The following is a 20,241-nucleotide window of genomic DNA, read 5'->3' as shown; positions in this document are numbered from 1 at the left end:
TCTTACAGGTGTAAGATGGAATCTCAGAGTTGCACAAAATTCAAGTCAAATCAACCTCAATATAAAACCAACCATAATGAAAATCATAAAAGAGAAAGTGGAAAGTACACTTGGACGAATTGGCACAGGAGAGCATTTTCTAAATATAAGCTCGGTATCACAGACTCTGAGAGAAAAAATTAATAAATGGGACCTCCTGAAACTGAAAAACTTCTGTAAAGCAAAGGACATGGTCGACAAAACAAAATGGCAGCCTACAGAATGGGAAAATATCTTCACCAACTCCACATTAGACAGAAGAATGATCTCCAAAATATATGAAGAACTCAAGAAATTGATCATCAAAAGAATAAATAATCCAATAAAAATGGGGTATAAATCTATACAAAGAACTCTCAACAGAAGGATCTCAAATGGCTGAAAGACACTGCAGGAAATGCTCAACATCCTTAGCCATCAGAGAAATGCAAATCATCTGAGTATTTCTGATATTCTCCCTGTCATTCCTAGCCACTGGTGTCTACTGTAGCTATCAAAGCTCTACTCTTCAAACACAGTGAGGTACTGCATCATTTCCTTTCTTTCATACCAAAGGAATTGTTAAAAAAGACTGAAAATTCAAGTCAAAAATTCATAATATTAGGTAGTTTTATATTTTTTATTTTCCATGAATGTTGTGGTAAATATATATATTTAATAGCAGAGAAAATTTGAGTTAGTCTTTTATTCCTATTTGGAATGTAACTCTCTTTAATTGCACTTTTAAATTTTCTCATATTTTCATTAAAATTGTTGATTATCTTATTTTTCCTTATTTTTTCTTATCCCCATGCACAGAAAGGCAGTACATAATATAAATAATAAAGTTATGCAAGAACAGTATTTTAGAAATAGAAAATGACTATTTTATTTTAATCTCATCAAACAAACAAACAAAACATAAACCAGAATTCATGGAAGTAATGAGAAGCAATTTACAAAGTATATGTCTAGGGATATGAAAAGAACTGATTATATCTTTAGCATGTATCTTATGTAGTTTTTGAAGAGGATGAGATATAGCAAGTTAGCTGAAGTGTGAGTAATAACTATCATATGTAGTTTTATACAAGAAGTCTGCTATTCTATGTCTCTGGGCCACCCATAGTTTCTTCTCTGCTAGAGTTAACTTTATTAATTCATTCTTCTAAGAAAGTAGAACATGCAATCTGATATTCATTATGTTTAATCTTTAGTTTTGCCTATAAATTTCGATATCAGTTTGTTTAAATTTATACCAGATTAAAATAAGAATCCAGGGCATTTGAGAAATGCTCCCGACTTCCTGTTCATTTTTATTTTTTTTACAGAAGGCACAGCATACCACTAGGAAGTAAACACAATTAATTTCTCCTAACATATTTTAAAGTGGTAATGAAATTATACTTACTTGAATTAGTTTTGGCTTTCCCTATTTTGGATATACCGTCTTTAACATACAAATTATATGATAAAATATTTTAAGAGTTTGTTCCTTAAGCCAATGATGGTAGAACTATTTGAAATAGGAGAAATTTTAAACCTAGAACAACTGCCCAAAATTTTTGTCATTTGTTTGTGTGCAGTCTCTAGCCGTAATGAAATAGTACATGTCTTTTCAATTTTTGTCCTTCCATATTCACAGCAGACAGATGCTGCTGTGGCTGCAGTTCTGGCATCAGCCACAGTCTTGTTACCATGAGAATCTCTGCTCTAGGCACCGTAGGGACTCCCTGGCCCACTAAGCAAGGCAGAGCTTCATGGAGAGTGTGATGTTTTCTACACAACATGGAAATTTGATATGGAATTTCTATAATGAGTCTTTGTATCAGTGTGTTCCCTTGATGTTCATTTGCTTTCAGGTAATGTTATTTTAATTAGTACCAAATGTTCATAACAAATTTCTCTGCAGTGGACATTGCAACAAATAAGAGAAGAAGAAAAGAAGTAAAAAGAATACAAAGTATATGTTTACCAGCTCAAGAAATCTGATTTTATTAGAAATTCTAAGTTGTATCTAAAACCAATTTGGTACCGCATTTATCTCACTTTAGGTTCTGATATACTAATTATGTAATATCTATGGTGTTCTCAGTCACTAAATACAGTCATACAAGTAAGTTAGTGTGCATTCCCAAAGGGTTGTAACTATTTTACCTTCATCCATCCTTAATAAGATGAGGCAATAGAGTGGCAAATTCTCTAGAGGTACACAACTTCAAGGATGGTACATGGACCAGTATTGTTGGCATCACCTATAAATGTAATAATACAAGATCTCATCCTATTTTCCCAATTTGTCTTCCAGACCAGAAGAATCATAATCTGCATTTTGACTAAAATCCTGCATGAGTAATGGCTTCTATTTCTTCTTTATACAGTGCTACCATTCTTAAATCCTTGTTCAATTATCATGCTTTGTTTTTGAAACAAGCTTACATCAAAGTTCACAAAAAAATGAGGCAGGATCCTGGAGAGGAAGGATGATGTAGAAGAAAAAGCCCGTGTTTCTGTACCTAAGTCATGGATGGAGGTAAGAGTAACCTTGCTAGAAAGGAAGAGAAAACTTAATCAGAAAGAAAGAAAGAATAGGAAAGAAAATACATTAAATAATAATATACATCTTTTAAAAAAGGATTTTTAATGTGGTTATTAGTATCAGAACAGCTTCACCTAATTTTATGAAAGTGATGATGTATACTTACTGATTATATATCCTTTTTGTGGTTACTGCTCATCTTAGATAATGAGGCAATAAGATTATAATTATTTGCATCCCAACTGCAGTTTTCCCCTTCTCTTCTGCTTCCATTCCCCCTATTACAATTACATTCCCTTCCAGCCACATTCCTTCATTTCTTTCCAGAAAGATTTCTCCATGGGCCTCCCATGGCTAGCAACCAAACATGGCATACCAAGTTGCAATAAAACTATGTACTTCTCCCTGTTTTAAGGCTGGACAAGGCAACCCAGTATGAGGAAAAGGGTTACAAAATCAGGCAAAGGAGTCAGAGATAGCCTGTGCTTCCATTGTTGGTAATTCTAGAAGAAGACCAAGCTAAACAATTTAACATATATGCAGAGGGCCTATGTCAGTCCCATACAGGCTCCCTGGTTGTTGGTTCAGTCTTTGAGAGACCCAAAGTTGGTTGATTCTGTGGGCTTTCAAATGGTGTCCTTGATCCCTTTGGCTCCTACAACTCTTCCTTTTCCTCTTCTTCAGGATTCCCTGAGATCCACCTAGTGTTTGGCTGTGGGTCTGCATCTGTTGCCTTCAATTGCTGAATGAAGCCTTTCTAATGACAATTTGACAGTTGGATAAGGCACCAATCTATAAGTATAGCAGAATATAATAAAATCATTTCACTGAATATTCTGTCAGTCATATTTGGTTCTATACATGGGACCTCAAACTGAACAACTTATATAAGGCAAAGGACACTGTCAATAGAACAAGGCAGCAGCCTATAGAGTGAGGAAAGTTCTTCACCAACCCCACATGTGACAGAGGTTTGATCTCCAAAATACATAAAAATCTCAAGAACTTGACATCAACAGGCCAAATAATCCAATTAAAATGGGTCACAGATCTAAACAGAATTCTCAACAGAGGAATCTCAAATGGCTGAGGAACACTTAAAAACGTTCATGAGCCTTAGCCATCAAGGAAATGCAAATCAAAATGACCCCGAGATTCCATCTTATACTTGTAAGAATGATTAAGATAAAAAAATGCAAGTGATAGGATGTACAGCATGGGAACACTCCTTCATTGCTAGTGGGAGTGCAGATTTATATAGCCACTTTGGAAATCAATATTACAAATTTCAGAAAGTTGGAAACCAATCTATCTCAAGACCCAGTTGTAACACTTTTGGTCATATACCCAAAGGATGGAAGAAAGGACAAAAAAAAAATGGTGCATTTACACAATGGAGCACTGCTCAGCTGTTGAAAATATAACATCATGAAATTTGCAGGTAAATGTATGGAACTAGAAAAAAACATCCTGAGTGAGGTACCCAGACCCAGAAAGACAAATATTGTATGTACTCACTTATAAGAGGACATTAACTGTAAAGTAAAGGAAAACCATGCTAAAATCTAAAGACCCAGAGAGGCTAGGTAACAATGAGGACTCATGGGGGTGGGAGGCAGGGGCTGTTGGGGACACATGAATCTCTCTGGGATAGATTTATAGTGTGTAGACAGATTGGGGAATTCAGGTGTAGGGAGGATAGAGGGAGAAACACTGGAATCATGGGGTTTCTCTGGGATCAGCTAGAATCCTAGTACCATTGAAATTCCCAAGAACCTATAATGGTACTCCAGTAAAGACTCCTAGTAATGGGGGATACAGAGCTTGAACTGGCCAGCTTCTGTAACCAGGCAATTTTTTTCCAGAGAAATGACTGGGATACCAAGCCAGCTACAAAGCCTTTGATTTATGATTTGACCCATGACTGGCCTAAAAGACATGCTGGGGTAAAGATGGCACTAAATTGTAAGAGTGGCTACCACATGACTGGTCCAGCCTGAGACCACCCTCGAGGGTCAGGAAACAGCGCGCAGTTATATAGCTTTAGAAAAAAAAGGGTTATTTATTCAATGATCATTTGTGCAAAAAACTATGTAGAGAAAGGAAAATAAACAGAAAGAAAGAAACAGATATCAGGTAGAGTGTGATGCTGGACTGGATATGGCTTTTATAACAGACCAAAGTCCTGACCTTCTAGAGTATCTGCTTTCCCCTCAAAAGTGTCTATATCAAGTCACTCTTGGCTGGTACTAAAAATAATTCCCATAATGATTATTCTCCAAGTCTTTCACCTTTCCATTATATAGTTCTTAAGGTCATGAAGTTATATATTTTTAATTAATGCTCTTAAAAAGCTGTTTCTGTGTTTGGATGAAAGATAACAGTTACTTTCTTATAATATTGTATTCAGATACTTATTGATCATCTGGGTATGAGAACTGTTTCCTTTCTCACAATGTGTTTTCCTAAACACAATCAAAGACCTGCTGACTTGTCAAAATTAACCAGAGTACTTCATGAAAATAATTTCCCAGTCAGTGTCTTTAAATACTGAGTGTAAGGATAATGAACTGTTGTAGGGGATTCATGTTCGCAAGATGAGCTACCAGTTGGTAATTAGTGGAGCTGTATAACACCCTAGTGACATAGGCATCTTTTATTGCTGCCATTTTTGTGGATGCAAAAGGGCAACAGAGAGTAATCAGTCTTTGGCCTCAGGGAAGCTACAAAATCAGCATCAGCAAAAGCCTGAATTTTCTGAGTGTCTATTGTGATGCCGGAGAATCTGGGCAGCCATATCAGCCACCTGCTGGATATGATAAAGTTATTCAATCTCCTTGTGACTTGTTACTTCATAAGTTAAATGATAAAAGTAATGCTATTTACTTCAAGTGGTTGTTAATATGATTAATTATTAAATACATCCAAATACTTCAAAGTACCTAAAATATAACTGACCAGAAGTTTTGTCTATCTACTGTATACATGATTGTCTCTGTGGCCGGGATATAACAATAAAGAAAAAAATCCCTTCCCTCATATGATTGCATTCTCATTATCAACAGGACCATCTCTCAACTTATGGATATTTGTATGTAAATCTTGCTTATGAACATACAAAAGCAGAAGACTATTGAAACATACACGCCTTCTCTTACACTTTTTTAAATTATTAGATGCAGTTTTGCAGTGATTGAATGCTCTTTCAATTTATAATAAATGAGTTCTAAATAAAAAGACCATTTTCTCAATTCAGCTACAATGTGATGGAAGTAAAAATACCCTGCCGGTCACTGATGCAGGTTGAGGGATGTAAGCCAAATGATCTAAAATTTCATAAATGATTTAGGACCATCAGATAAACATATAAATAACTCTAAGATTATTTTAGGTAGGTACTGATTTCAAAGCATGCTCAGACTGTTTATATGTTGAAATAATAACCTCAAACAACTCATAATAGGATACCATTTCTGAGAGAAATTATTAGGTTATGCAAGTAGAGGCCTCAAAAATGACACCTTTGTCTTTATTAAAAATGATCCCAGAGAGTTACCTTGTCCTTCTATTATGAGAGAACATGGGGAAATCATGGCTGTCTATGAAGTAGAGAACAAACACCCATGATACACTGTCTGCAAATGCTGCAGAACAGGCAAAGTGATAAGGAAAAACAATAGAAGAATGCTATGATCTTAATGTTTGACATGCAGTAGCATTGCAGGCACAGTAAGAGAAAGGTATTTTTTGTGGACAGCAGAGTGGAATCTATCGCTGGTGTGGGTACGGACTTTTCATGACAAACCCAAACTTAATGCTGTGACTAAAGAGTATGTTCAATGCCCTGTTCCCATTTTTTTTCATTTCCATTCTTCCATCATGGCATATCTTCTTTCTGGAAGCTGCAGCATTTAGATACCATCTTAGAGGTACTAACTAGGACCTTAGAATTCTGATATACCTATATAAAATAAAGAGGCATGAATACTTCAAACACATAAATACAAGTGAAAAAATTGTATGATGGCTAGTGGAAGGAATAATTTCTACACACAGGCAAAGAAGAGAACTAGATTGTTGTAAATAGAACGTTAAGGAGATTGAATGCAAAAAAGCAAGAGATAGGAAAGGTTTGAAGTTTCTGAGGGATTGACTAGGTGGCTGTGCTCTGAATTGTGGTGGGAATGTGCACAGACAGGTCATAAGAAAAAAAAAAGGAAGAATGCTTTGGAAACTGAAGGAGAGGCCATTCTTCTTATAAACTAGTAAAGAACTTGGCTGAATTATGTTCATGCCCACAGCACATAGAAAGTAGAATTTAAGAATAGATGAACGTGAATATTTGGTGCAAGAAATATATGAGCTTTAAAGCTTTAGGGTTCTTTGTGACTTCTTTTAGCTACATATTTCAAATTCATAAAAAGAAATGATAGCGGAGTAGAATTTACAATCCAAAGGGAAACAGAATTTAGGAACTTGAAGGATTTTCAACCTGGTCATGTAGTAAAGAATGAAAAGCATTTCTGTAGATGAAGATAAACAGGTGACCTTCTAGTGGCAGTTATTATGGTTAGAATGATCCACATCGGGACAATGGAATAATGACTCAAAGGTAGGTAGAACACACTAGTGCTTTGCTCCTGTCTCAGTAGTAGGGTGCAAGTCTAGAGAAAGGAAGTATATCAAGTAAGAGACATCAAGGATCATCAGCATACTGTAGCTTGACTAGATGCTCAGGACTATCTCAATTCTCTCTCTCTTTTGAACATTCTGAGAACTAGATCTCAAGCTTTTTTATTTCTAGAAGTAATTTTTTGGCTTCTATAAAATGCTTAGCCCCAAGTATTTGCTACAGTGACATAAAATTGTCTAATAAAAGAATGGTTCGTATAGTATGGAATAGAGAATGTGATTCCTTGTGACTTTTTGCATCCTTTTCAGGTGAAGACTGAGATGATAGGAGCAGATAATATAAAAGTTTTATTGACGAGACACTCACAATAAAGCCTAATTTTGGATGGAAGATACATAAAACAGAAAATTAAAAAGTTGAACTTTGATAATCTTCATAATGTTCTTTTCATATTAAGGCAGTGAATTTAAAATAAATGAAAATCAAATACTTTTGGATTATAAAAAGTAAAAAAAACTTGGGATGCATAATTAATTCACTACTTACAACCAAAAAAGAAATATGTTTAATTTCCCATATTTTACTCTCAGAATGCCAATAAGCATGCATACATAGAGATATAAACACACCCACACCCAGAGAGAGACAGTGATATTTATTTCTGTCTGTGTCTATCCATCCTCAATCACCATTTCTTTCTATCTATGTATCTGTCTTTATGTATCATCTATCTATCTATCTATCTATCTATCTATCTATCTATCTATCTTCTATCTGTCTGTCTGTCTGTTTTTGATAGCCACGTCTTAGTTTTTGCTTCTGTTTTTTTTTCTTTTAGCATTATCTCAGACTATAAGGAATTACTTTATCAACCTTTATTTTATATGTGAACAACAACAAACAGAGAAACAAGATTAAGGCCTGGTGCTGGAGGTGTACTGTGGTATGTTTCTTGCATAATATATATAAGGCTTGGGTTTTGATTACCATTAAGGTAACAAAGGTTAATAGTGAAGTAAAAGTAGCTAAATTCTGAGATTCACTCCAATCCTTGTACCCAGTGTCCAATGCTACTTTTTGATAAGTCACTATCTGTGAGAAAGGACGCTGACTGATAGCGACTATGTGTTGTTTAACTTCAGGTATTTGTGAATACTTTTTTTTCCTAAGAAGACTAATTTCTTTCTTATTTATAGGAGAATGTATGTTAAACAGCCAGAAGATAACAAAGCATTCCAAATCCCTCATAAAATGATCAAAATATTGCTGCTCTGTGGACCAATTTATAAATCCACAGATACTTTACTGTATCTTTTTTTTTAAATCTCATATATCACATCCCCTCCTTTCCACTTCTCCCATTCCCTCGCTCTTCCTCCCCTCTCCCCCACGTCAACTCTTCCTGTGTTTCCCTTTAAAAAAAAGAAGTAAAGAAAGAAAAAAGAGTAGGCCTCCCAGAGTTATCCACCAAGTATGGACTAACAAAATACAAGACCTAGCACATACACTCAAATCATGGCAGGTTGTGACAACCCAGTAGAGGAAAGGGGTTCCAAGCAGAGGCAAAGGAGTCAGAGACACCCTCTACAATTTTGAGTAAAATGTGTAATCTAATGTCATGGCACTTGTATGGGTACTAAAACCCAAAAAGAACCTGCATGTTAACAAAAGAGTCATGAATGTGTTTTCCAACAGCTACTTGACCACTTTTATACATTATTTAATAGTTTGCATCCCAACAGATCACCCAAATCAATTTTTCTTCCAGTTCTTCCCATCTATTTTTTTTAAAGACTTAGATTTGCACTTTTTTTCTATGAATCTAAACTTGGGGAACTAAAGCTACTAGAAGAGAACTAAAAGCGTTTCTAATTATTTTTTTCTAGTCACCCATATGATTCCACTAAACTCTGTAACAAAAGATCAGTTGGAACCATCTAAGGAAGCGCTCCTTCTTTGTTTGCAGAGAACACTCTTTGAGAAGTTGTTTACTCCAGGGAGTGACTTCATCAACATGAATTTGATTACCATTTACTTCTTTGGCCTCCAGCTTTCATTTCCAGTTCCCCTAGAAACCATTTCACTTAATCATTTGCACAAAAAGCTTTACATCAGTGTATCTTTTGGTCAAATAATTACTAATAACAAATATTAAAACTACTTAGGGCCCATGCCTATGCTTATTCATACCTGGGTATATCACTAGTCCTTTCTCTTTTTCTCCCTCTGTCACTCTGCTCAATATGTCTAACTTTCTCCATAATCTTACCAATAACCAAACCTGAAGCAGACCTGTACATCTGCTTATTTCCTATTGCTCATATACATGCATAACTGCACACAAGTGCACACATGTGGGGGAATATTTGCATTCTAAATATATGGGAATATTTATGCTTCTCTGTGTGTGGGTTTACTAAACCATATTTAAGCTACTATGAATGAAAAAAAATGTAATTTTATGGAATTCTACTCTAAGCTGTCCCAGTTAGTATTTACAAAATTGTTTTCTTGAGAGGAAAAACCGTATTATAGATGCAGGTATGTGAAATGTAATTTTAGAATGTGAAGTCATAGCACAGAAAAATGTAATACTGTCACTTATTTTGAGATTTATTTGCAGGATTAGGTTATTTTTAACATTTGATGGTTTGCCTGCTTATTTGAATGTATGGAAAGAATAACATTTTACTTGTTCATGCTGCTTACCTATGTTCTTGTTCTGGTATTCTGCATCAGGCTTCAGGCTAAGACTATTTTCCTAAGTCTTATCTAATTGTTGATTTTTAAATACTGATTTGGCATTTTTAACTTTAAGTTTGCTTATAATTAATATTTTCAACCACGAGAAAGTTGGTATATTCATTTACATTTTGGTAAATGTGACTTTTAAATAAAAAAGAGATGTATTGACCCACCCAACTGAAAGCATAATAAGAGACAAAATCAGAACATAATTTAGAAGTCTTTGGTTCCCACTGCATATTTAATCTATTATCTCTGGCCCAATAGCATACTTTTTAAAACAAACACCTGTCCCCCCCCCCCAAAGAATTTCTTTTCCAACTTCAAAGTAAAACTTAGACCCATGGGTATCACGTTAATTACTACAATTCACAATCGGTGGTTTTCAGATTTTTAATTAAATAAACATGCTTTTTTTTCTGATTATGGCTTTGGTTTATTTGGGAAAATTTTAGGTTATATCCAACCCCAAATCTGTAAAGGTAAATGACCACAAAAGCCACCACTGATTTTTATATGTGTAGAATATAACACAGAATACTTTCCTGAAACAAATGTTTTGTATTTGAATTTTTTTGTATATATTTGTGCATGCTACTTTCTGGATAAGCAGGCACTGTGAGTACATGAAGATATGTTTCAACTAGTGGGACACACAGACAGACAGACAGACATATTTTCTTTGACTACATGCTTCAGGCTGTAACATTTTCAAAGCTAGCCTATAGATATAAAGTGTCTTCTCTTGATTCAAAGTACACTTGCTCATCAATAGAATGGGTTCCATTTCCACTTCTACCTTATATTTCTTTAGGAAAGACTTTAATGTGTCTATGATTTGCCCATTCAGACATAGAAAATGACAGCCCACTATATTGTGCTTTGGGATTCCAGTGGATAACACTAATGGGTCAGCAAGTACAGGGAAATCCTTTATCTTCCAAAGACTAGTTCTCCAACTCTTGTATTGAACTTTCTTTAACCAAGGAATAATAAACATTTATCATGGAAGATGAGACAGAAAAGTTAGCATTTAAAGCCCAGAGGAACTCTGACAGAAGTCATTGTCTCTTATTTGGATCCAATGGAAAAATCCATTTTCTACCTTTCTTGTACCACCTATATCTATTGTTTCCCTTCTGATATGAATTAAGATGCAACCATTGGGGTAGTCTTTTAGTTTTACACATCCTGTACCTCCTATACAAAGACACATAGTAATAAATACGTATGCCATTTCCCCTGTGAATCTATGGTCAGTTATTCAGTTATTTCATCAGATTAAAATGCAAACCTTGAGTAGGAAAGTTTAAAAATCTCTTTGTTTCTGATAAATTCTAGAAGTCTAAGTCATATTATTCCTATATTTAACCCAAGAAAATATATGCAAATTTTATCTCAACTAAAATAATAATTCTGTCTTCATAAATATTTTCAAAGTGTTATTACTAATGCAAGGAATATCAGAAATGATCTTGCAATGGTTATGCCAAAATGTCATAATGGTAAATAATTGGGGTAAGGAATAGCACAAAGCAGAATTATAAATTTAATAAAGTAAAGGATGTTTATGATTTGGGAAATTATAATAATTAATAAAATTCAGAACAACAATAAAATTTAGATTGTTTTTAAAGTAAAGTTGGTCTTACTAGCTTTTTATAAAATAAATGGGCAGACCTGAATATAAAGACATTTAATTCATTTATCCTTTAAATTATCCCTTCCAATTATGGTAGACTGTGATATTAAACTTATTGTTGAAATGCTCACGCTGCCCATTCACTTATGTCATAGGAATTTGGTCTTCCTGTTCCTTCTTGGCATTTTAGACAATGTTAGAACAATAAAACTCTAAGTTAGAGACGTTATCAATTATCGCTATATTATAAACCTCCCTAGAGTAGGTCCTGAAAAACATGAGCATCTGGTACTCTCTACTTTAATGTGGCATAAAACGAGATAAACTAATGAAGAAATTATGAGCACGATGGGATGTTAGAGAGGAGTCAAAGATACAGTGATTATGGAATTAGGCCAAAGAAAAACAGATTTTTAATCTAAACTACTGTAACAATATATATTGTAAATGCCTATGCATATATGTATGCAAATTCAGAATTTTAGAAAGTGCTAAATGAGACCTACTTTCTCGTAGTACTTGATCTCGTAGTCCAGAATAGCTCCATTGGTAAAAGCAGGTGCTTGCCACGATAGAGCAAGGCTGTTTTGGGATGCCCAGTCCTTCCTCATCATACCTATTAGAGAAGGTGCTGTAAGGAAAGGAAAACAAAATTGATTAGTAGGCATAATTTTCAGTCATTGAATTTATGTTGTGTCTCTTCCAAGAAAAATACATTATTTTGTGTAGAGGATACCAATTGGCAATGCCAAATTAATACAAAATAGCTCAAAGTATATTCCATTCAAGTCAGATAAGGGATTGAAATATAGGAAACATTCAAATATTCTAAGATGAAAACCAGGGCTCATTCACCTCTAGCTCTATCAAGGAGGAAGTTTTTCCTCGAACTAGGTTTGGTTTTTGGGTTTTAACAGCAAAGCTAGTAGTGTGCTTGTCCCCTGCATTTCATATAATCTGTTTTCAAGTGCAGGAAACAAACTGTGATTACAGGAGCTTGTGGAAGTTTCTCTTTTTGAGAGATCTGAGTAAAAGAAATCCAGCACCAAAATACTGAGTGTTAATTTTATGACATAATTTCCCAGAAAAGCTATTTAAAGAGACTTTAAAGGGCAACAGTTCCTCAGGACAGGCTCCAAAGCTACTGAGAAACCCTGTCTTGAAAAAAAAAAAGTCACAAGGAAAGACCCATAGACCCATAGATGTTATTTTTACCAATGACTATGTTGACCAGAATATGGTGTTCTATTCAGATTTTATGTATGTTGAAGTACACTGAAACTTAATAATTATCTTTCTAATACTGAGAAGTGGGAATCACAATGTCTATGGGAAGATTAATGGAGGTAATTAAGAATTCAAGAACATTGTTCTCAACTATGTTCACAGCATTTTTTTGTCATAGCCAGAACATGGAAACAACCTAAATACCCCTCAACTGAAAAATGGATAAGGAAAATGTGGTACATTTACATAATGGAATACAATATGGCAGAAAAAATGACATCTTAAAATTTACAGACAAATGGATGGTTCTAGAAAAAATCATATTGAGTGAGGTAATCCAGACCCAGAAAGTCAAATATTATATGTACTCACTCATAAGGGGCTTTTAGACATAAAGTAAAGAAAACCAGCCTACAAATCATAATCCCAGAGAACCTAGGCATAATGAGGACCCTAAGAGTAACATACATGGTTCTAATCTACATTGGAAGTAGAAAAAGACAAGATCTCCTGAGTAAATTGGGAGCATGGGGACCATAAGAGGGTAGAGAGAGGAGAAGAAGGGAGGGGAGCAGAGAAAAATGTATAGCTCAATTAAAACCAATAAAAAATTCAAATGAAAGGATCCTTAGGAAGTTGCAGCATTCTCCTGCTTCATTTTCAGAAATTTATTTCATGTGTTAATAGGTGATGCAAGATTTTAAAGCTGACTCATTGTGATATTTTAAACTTCATAGAAAAACTTGTTTTAATATTTTACTTCTAAAGGTTGTCTTTCCATCATAAGAAAACATCTTTTTTTTTTAAATTTATAAGACTGACAGATTTGTCCCAGAGGAATAAAAACTTGAAAATATGTTTAAAATTCTTGTTTTTAGAAGAAAAATAAGATTGGACTAAAATATGCTGGCAAAATGACTTGTATTTATAAAAATAATTAATTTTTATATTATAAATAAAGATAGCAACAGATCATGTAGAAAATAAGAAAAGGCACTCAGAAATTATTCATTATTTAAATTGAATCATATCCACTATTAAATTTATCCCCAAGGGAAGCTGTGCTATTGTTTTACATTATGGTTTATATGTATTATGGTCATTTATGCAAAAATTATAAATTCAAAGCAAATCCTAAAAACTAGAAAATGATCAACATAGTATAATTATGAACATACTTTTCATATATGCATGACTTAATCTATGGTTAATATTCAGCTTAATATAGTGTTGTGATGCAGTTAATATTGCACTGTATTGCATTTTGCTCTTAACGCCAACCATATAATGGTTGTAAAACATAAACTCTCAGTTGCTTTAACAACATAACAGAAAGATCAACTGAGTAGAATACACATACCATTTTTCTATTCTAATTTGTCACTCATAAATTGATGGTGCATTACCTTAATTTTTAAAGTCTCATGTTGAACTCATATAAAGCAAACATTGCAAAATTCCTTAATTGCATATATTTATCACTTTAAAGGCCACTTTATGGGCTGGCGGATGACTCAGCTGATAAAGCACTTGCCTTGCAAGCACAAAGAGATCAATTTGCTTCCCAGAACCATATTGTTTTAAGAAAGAGTCATGTAAAATGGTGTAAGTTTTAACCAACTGCTGGGAATGTAGAGACATGGGAACCATGAAGTTTACTAGCCTGTCAGCCTAGTTGGGGAGCTTTGGACCTATAGCAGATGCTGTCTCAGAGGAGGTGGAGAGCTATTCTGATCATGGCACCAAAGGTTGTTTTCTGGCCTCTGCATTTGTCCGTAATAATTATTAAATACTTGATTATGTTGGTGTTTATCAATATTTTTTTCAATGTTGGAATGCAAATTTCTAATACTGTGCTCTCAGAATACTAACATTTATGAAAATCTTTTTGACGTCGTAAACTTCCTATTTTGTTGGAGTCTCTTGTATTTTCCTCACTAACTTTGGATGTGTGTCTTCAAGTGGTCTTACCACAACCACCTGAGAGCAGCTGGAACTATAGGTTCAACCCCAAGGTCCTGTTGGTTATTTTTTTCATTGAGAAAAAAAATGCTTCACATAACTGGAACTTTCTGAACTGTTTGGCACATTAGCATACTGCTTCTGAAAAGAATTTCATCCATATACTTTAGGTGCCCATTATAAACAGTTAATGAATTAAGCAGAGGAGGTGAGAAGTTACTTACAGTTTACTATACCCTTATTTCTGCATTTACTATTTTCACAAAAGTCAGCATTGTACCAAGTTTTATCACAAAGCAAAGCAACAATACATAAAGCTTTAAGCATTTGTTTTTCATATAATTAATGAACTTATTATTTAGCCAGTTTATCTAACATCTGCAACTAGCAGATAACAACGATAAGAGTTTTATTTGTACTAGTGGATACAGAGCAAAAATAGATGTACCATACATATTTCTACACATCAAGAAAAATGATTTTAAGACACAGAAGGACAACTTATGATATTAAAAAATCAGATCTTGGAATGAACAGGCACATTACAAACTGTCAGTGTGACTGGAAGACTCAAGTGGTTCTTTCTGAGTGAGAATTATGTATTCAAGACAGTCTTCTGGAGAAGTGTATTTCTGGTATCACTCCTTGCTTAAAACTTCAAACTGATGATTTGACCCTCAAAAAAATGATTACTGAACGGATTACCGCTGTCGCTCCAGTTATTGGTGTGAATTTGGAAAAGTGGAGCCGAAAAATGAGACAGACTACAGTCTCCTGCAGTAGCCAACTTTATTCGGAGCACCAAACCATTTATACTGTGAGGGTTAAAGAGAATGTCATGAGTAAGGTGTTCAATCCCAAGCCGCACATGGCAAGAACAGGCTTTCCATAGAGGCATATGAATAACAACAGCAGAAGTAAACTCACTCCTACACACTCGACCCAGGAGGAGCCTGGAAATGCATCTGAAGAACAATTCTGTGTTTTTTAAGAAACGGAAGTCACAAGATTCTTGTTTTGTTTTCTTGGAGTTTTCTCACAAGTATTCAAAATTCCCCTCGCATGACTCCATTCTGGAACTAGGTTCTGATACATTACCATGTTTTTGAAAGTGGTCTTAATACAAAGTTTTCTGATTACTCCATTTATTGAATATCAAATAGGTTATCTAGTGCTACAGAACAATTTTGAAGAAAATTTTATAGTAGAATTGGCTAACAAAGGAGCCTCTTCATAAAAACATGAACACTATTTGCTTAAGTTTAAGTTTATGCAGACAATGAATTACTATTTCAGTTCACATATTGACTTTTAACTAAGAGTTAAACACTTTTTGCTAAAAAAGTGACCATGTCAATTGTCTTATCCAGATCTCATTCCTTTATGAAATGCAGAATGCTTCCATCTTTAAAATAAGCAACTGAAGCTCAGAGGATTTTTGCAATTGTGTAAAGAAATTGGAGGTAAATATTAGTATTGAATAGGTTGTCAAGTAAGAATTTTAAAATTAATGTTGTTGCTCTGAGTTCCTATTAACATTAACTCTAATTTAGTGTAATATGTTCAAAAGAAAAATCCATGTTTAAAATCATACTACGGATAATTACAAACATGCATTACTGAGAATTTTCTCCAGATTTATAACGTGTCTCATGTGATTGTATACATATATATTATGTGTGTTAACTCTAAAATACAGTTTTAATATGAAAGTATGATGGTATTTTTAAAATTATATTGAATATTGTTAATTCCTGTTTATCTATTTATCATACTGCTGATATTAATATTTATTCATTTGAATGTGTGCACATGTGCTTGCTTGTATATATATTGTGTGTGTATGTGTATATATGCAAGTGTGATTGTAAGTGTACATATGTATTTTGTTTGTGTGTTTGAAATATGAATGAGTATACATACATACATATATATATGTAATATATGTAAACATTTAGGTAGGAAAGTTGGAGGAGAATCAATACACTCCTATACATGTTTGTGACTATATGAATTCTAAATAATATTTGAATAGATCTTATATGCTATTTAAAACTTTTCATTAATGTAGAAACTGCTTGCTAAGCTAGTTCGATTAAACAAGTAGATAAGTGTCAATCTCTCCATTTCTTTTAGGAAATATCTAATTGTAAGACATTTTCATATGGAGTTGGTGTTTTCTTGAGACTTCCACTCTGGTTCCAGCTTGCACCTCACAATTATTCATCACGTGTTCTAGCCTGATAGCCTGTCCTCTTTCATTTTCCCTCTCTTATTTCTATTCCTCACTCTGCCTCTTTTCTTCATTTATTTATGGGTATTTTTTGATTTTTCTTTACATTGTCTACTCTTCATTTTCATACTTTCAGGAAAGACTTAAAGAAGTTATAAGAAAAATTAAAATAAAAGTAGTCAACAACACAATGAAATAAACAGCAGAGACTGGGACAAACTCATTGGAACAGAATTTTGAAACTGTAATCCTTTCTCAAATTTAGGGAGCCAATGTGCATCACCATATTCATTATGATGAATAATTGTGAGGTGCAAGCTGGAACCAGAGTTGTGCATCACCAACATGTGCTGCTGTTTCTTCCAGTGTGTGCTTAGCAGAGACATTATGATCACTACTGTCTTCTTAACAACAAAGCTGTGCTGATGTTATATAGATTTATCATGGGCAAATTGATGCACACATAGCTATCTACATTACCTATATCTCTATATATTATAAAGTTGAGACAGTATTCGTGAGAGTCTGTGTCTTGTTTTAGAAATATTTTCTCAATGGATTGTGCTTTAAAGTTAATGAATCCCTACGATCTTCACAATATTTGCCCAGTGTGATTCTGTTTTGATGTACTTTTCTTTGTAATCAGATTTTAATGATAATATATATTGCTATATCCTTTCCCCATGTGGTTGAAATCCGGTTATGTGTTTGAAAGATACACCCGAGACACACATGAGGGAAAGTTGGCACTTTATTTTATGTTCTCCCTTGTTTATTTCTATTTTTTTATGTCCAACAATAACATTGTAGTGTGCTCAACCAAATGGTGGATGAACTAAACAGGATAATGGCTCCCAAATAACGCATTACCATCCCTGGAGCCTAGAAATGTTCTGGGAAAATGGGGCTTTGAAGACCAGAATTATGAGGCAAAGAGGATTTAGCACGGTACTCCAGGTGTGTCTAATGTTCACAAAAGACTTCATAGGTGAGTAGCACAAGGGTTGACAGAAGCCTGTCAAGACCAGGACAAGCAATGGATTCTTCTCAGGAGCCTCCAGAAATTCAGTCCACCTGACATATGGATCGTGGCCCTGGAAGACTTTACTATATTTCTAAAATCTAGAACTGAGGAACTATGAATGGATATTGTTTTAAGACACTAAGTTGTTATCATTTGTAGTCATAGTTAAAATAGGGAATTTACAAGTAAATACAACAACAAATAATATAGTTCAATAAAATTTTACCAATTTTAAAATTAATATATCCTTAAAGATATTATGTCATAAGTATTTGTGATTCAGTTATGAAAACTGAGTAAGTTCTAAAAGTCATACAGAACATAGTGAATATCTTTAATGATCTATCTCTGTGCTTATCATTCTTTTTAAAATAATATTTAGTTATTTTAAGTCCTGACTACAGTTTCCCCTCCCTTCTTTCCTTCCAACTCCACCCCTGCTGCTTGGCCTCTATCTACCCCAGATCCACTCCTTTTCTCTTTCTATTCAGAAAAGGGCAGGACTCCCATAGGTATGAATAGAACATGACATGTCAAGTTGTAGTAAGACTAAGTACCTCCCCTTGTATTAAGGCTAGACAAGGCAACTCAGTATGAGGAATAGGTCCTAACTGCTATAAAAAGAGCTCACCAAGGCAGGCTGGACTGGGACTGAATGAGAATGTGATCAAACTGGACTCTCAATGTGGCTGACAATGGGGGCTGACTGAGAAGCCAATGATAATGACACTGGATTTTGATTCTACTGCATGTACTGGCTTTTTGGAAGCCTAGTCTGTTTGGATGCTCACCTTCCTAGACCTGGATGGAGGGGGGAGGGCCATGGACTTCCCACAGGGCAGGGCACCCTGACTTCTCTTAGGACTGAAGAGGGAGAGGGAAGGAGAGTGGGGAGAGTGGGAGGGAAATAGGAGGAGGGAGGTGGTGGAAAATTTTAATAAATAAATAAAATTTTAAAAAAAGATGATATATTTAAAAAAAAGATACAAAGACAGCCCCTGTTCCTACTTTTAGGAGTTCCACAAGAAGACAAACCTATACAACTGTCACATATATGCAGAGGGCCTACGTCAGTTCCATGCAGGCTTTCTGGCTATCAGTTCAGTATCTGTGAGCGCCTATGGGCCCAGATTAGTGGACTCTGTTGGTTTTCTTGTGATGTCTTTGACCCCTGTGTGTTTTTATCATTTTCTAAGAGTTCTCAGTCTGTTTCTTTTTTAAAACCTGGGATACTTTGCGGAGATTTGTCTTACTCTCTTCTCTGCTTTTTGTAACATAGAGATATTTTCTTCATATCTCTATAACTTATTTTTCCTTTTATAATAGGAAGTTTTTTGATTTCTATAACTTACTTTTAATTTTTTCCTAATGTTAAATATTTGAGGAGTTTTTCAAAAAGCTTTGAATTTCCAATATTTTTCTCCTACAACAATGAGCATCAAATAACATAAAGACTGTCAACAATTAACTATTGTGTCATGTTGCACCATGATGTCATGATGTCGACAATTAACTATTGTGTCATGTTGCACCATGATGTCAACAATTAACTATTGTGTCATGTTGCACCATGATGTCATGATGTCGACAATTAACTATTGTGTCATGTTGCACCATGATGACACCAGGTGGTGGTTTGGTGTTACTGAGAAATACATGAAGATACTTTCACAGAGTACAAAGAAGGAGGTTTAAAAAAAAATCACTCTATTATCAATAAATCGTAATAGCAATACTTAATTTTGTAAGCCATGAATTAGCTTTAAAGTTCCTTTCAGCCCTCTACATGTTTTTAATTTCTCTTTCATTGGCTGTGGGACTGGCTGATTTAATGAGGTTTGTCTTTATTTTGTCATTTTCAATCATTTTCACCATACACAACTACAGATTCTTTAGCTCCAAGGGCATTTGAGAAACTGTTTATATAACAGATACTATTTAAAAAACAGTTTCTTTGAAATATAAGAAGCAAAGATATCTTAATATTGGACCAGACAGAGACTCCATTGGCCTCCTTTGTCGCATTCCAATGGAAGAGCACGTACTGCCCCAGTGCTTTTTAAGAATTTAGCATCGCTAGCTCTCCATGGCAGAGAAATTGGCCAGGTCAAAGAGAAAAAATCAAGAAATAGAAACTCTCCAACTTAAAAAAATCCTTTACCTACAATATTATAGTAAAACCAATACTACTGATTTTCATTCTCTTTTGAAAATCAAA

General features: G+C 34.4%; 1 protein-coding gene across 1 annotated transcript in view; it reads right to left on the bottom strand.

Annotated features, from left to right (window-relative positions):
* LOC121465269 (ephrin type-A receptor 6) overlaps positions 1-20,241 on the bottom strand; it is a 919,159-nt gene that overhangs the window by 356,541 nt on the left and 542,377 nt on the right. Inside the window, exon 6 of the mRNA XM_041678454.1 lies at positions 12,084-12,208. Coding sequence (XP_041534388.1) covers positions 12,084-12,208 — 125 coding nt within the window. The remainder of the gene's footprint in view (positions 1-12,083; positions 12,209-20,241) is intronic.

This window comes from Microtus oregoni, unplaced genomic scaffold, assembly GCF_018167655.1.
Source record: "Microtus oregoni isolate MIOR12 unplaced genomic scaffold, Mior012 000030F_ref0000283, whole genome shotgun sequence".
Taxonomy (NCBI): Eukaryota; Metazoa; Chordata; class Mammalia; order Rodentia; family Cricetidae; genus Microtus; species Microtus oregoni.
Note: the sequence above shows the minus strand (reverse complement) of the source record. Positions and strands in the feature narration are given on the sequence as shown.